This window comes from Loa loa (assembly GCF_000183805.2).
Source record: "Loa loa unplaced genomic scaffold supercont3.428, whole genome shotgun sequence".
Classification (NCBI taxonomy): Eukaryota; Metazoa; Nematoda; class Chromadorea; order Rhabditida; family Onchocercidae; genus Loa; species Loa loa.
Genome location: NW_018108608.1, coordinates 48,658 through 50,022, shown reverse-complemented (window position 1 = coordinate 50,022; position 1,365 = coordinate 48,658). Strand labels below are relative to the sequence as shown.

At 24.1% G+C, this 1,365-nt stretch overlaps 1 protein-coding gene across 1 annotated transcript; it reads right to left on the bottom strand.

Moving 5' to 3' along the window:
* Positions 1-661: 661 nt before the first annotated feature.
* On the bottom strand, positions 662-829 carry LOAG_15661 (hypothetical protein; the record flags this gene model as incomplete). Its single annotated transcript, XM_003151150.1, has 1 exon — positions 662-829. A coding segment is annotated over one exon (168 nt), but the record flags the coding sequence as incomplete, so codon positions are not given.
* Positions 830-1,365: the final 536 nt, after the last annotated feature.

Below are 1,365 nucleotides of genomic sequence, written 5' to 3'. Positions count from 1 at the left end.
CATTTTTATAAATAAGTAATCGTAGTTATTCACCCTTTAGGCTAAAGACAGATGAATCATCCTTGTTCAAATCAGGCTTATTGGCCATTTTTGTTTGCATCCTCTGAACCATGTCTATATCAATTTCCTAAAATAATTTTCTTTTGCTAAATTTCAACAAATTTTAAATTGAAATATGCAAATTTTGTTCTATTAAGAAATTCATAATATTCTAAAGTGTTATTTTATTGGCAATTAAATTTTCTAAAATTATTTTTTAATCATATACAATGCGAATCTCTTTCTGCGAAATGCGAAATTAATGCGAATGTCTTTCGCGAATCAATGCGAATCTCTTTCACAATGTGAATCTCTTTTTTTTTTTTTTCAATCAGTTTTCTTATTCGAAAATTGCGAATTAATAAACACAAATATATCACTGATTAGGAAAAAAAAAACCATGGGTTAAGAATATTCCAGAATATTCCAGTTACTTAAAATTCAATAATAATGATTAGTTTTTTGTTTGAAAAATTCAATCTTTCGGTTATCTATTCAACAAACAATTTGCCAAATGTATGAAATGACCAATTATTATTGCTCCTGATATATTCCATTTTTAGATCTATCCTGATATTTCAATTCGTACTTTTCTTTTTTTTTTTTTAAATTTAAATTTTACTTCTAATTCATTTTCGACAACATCATCTGTTTTCCTATCTCGATTATCTTTCGATACATCCTGTGCATATGATAATGTTTGTGTTAATGAATCATTAGAATCTGATTCCACTGTACTTATAAGACTTTCTGTTACTCCATCCAATGATTCGTCATAGCAAAATGGACGCTAAAAAAAAAAAGTTTCACATTGTTTTAATTTTTTTGTTTAAAAAAATTTTGCTCTTTTTTTTCCATATGTAAATTTTTCAGAGATTTTTTGGGACATTTTCATTAAAATATTTAAATTTTATGATTTGTAAAATTTCAAAAAAATGAAAGATAAATATAAAAAGAAAAAAAAAGTTATAATTAATATAAACATACTGGTGTTTTTTTTGTTATTGGAATTGTCAATTTCTCCTTTTTTAGACTTTTTGAAATTATTCGATCACTTGAATGTCGTCTCTAAGCACAGTATATTTTATTTTAACGTATCGGAGAAAAAGAAAAGAAAAAAAAAAAACAGCCTTAAATTTTGCTTGGTTTATTTATAACTGATAATCTATGTAATATGGAGATGTATGATTTAACTGATAATTTCTTAACACTTATTAATTTTAGCTATTTAGCGATCGGTACATAGATACATTAGTATACTATCACTTCTGCATATATTATTATTTTTAAATTGTATTATTATTATTATTATTGTATATATTATTA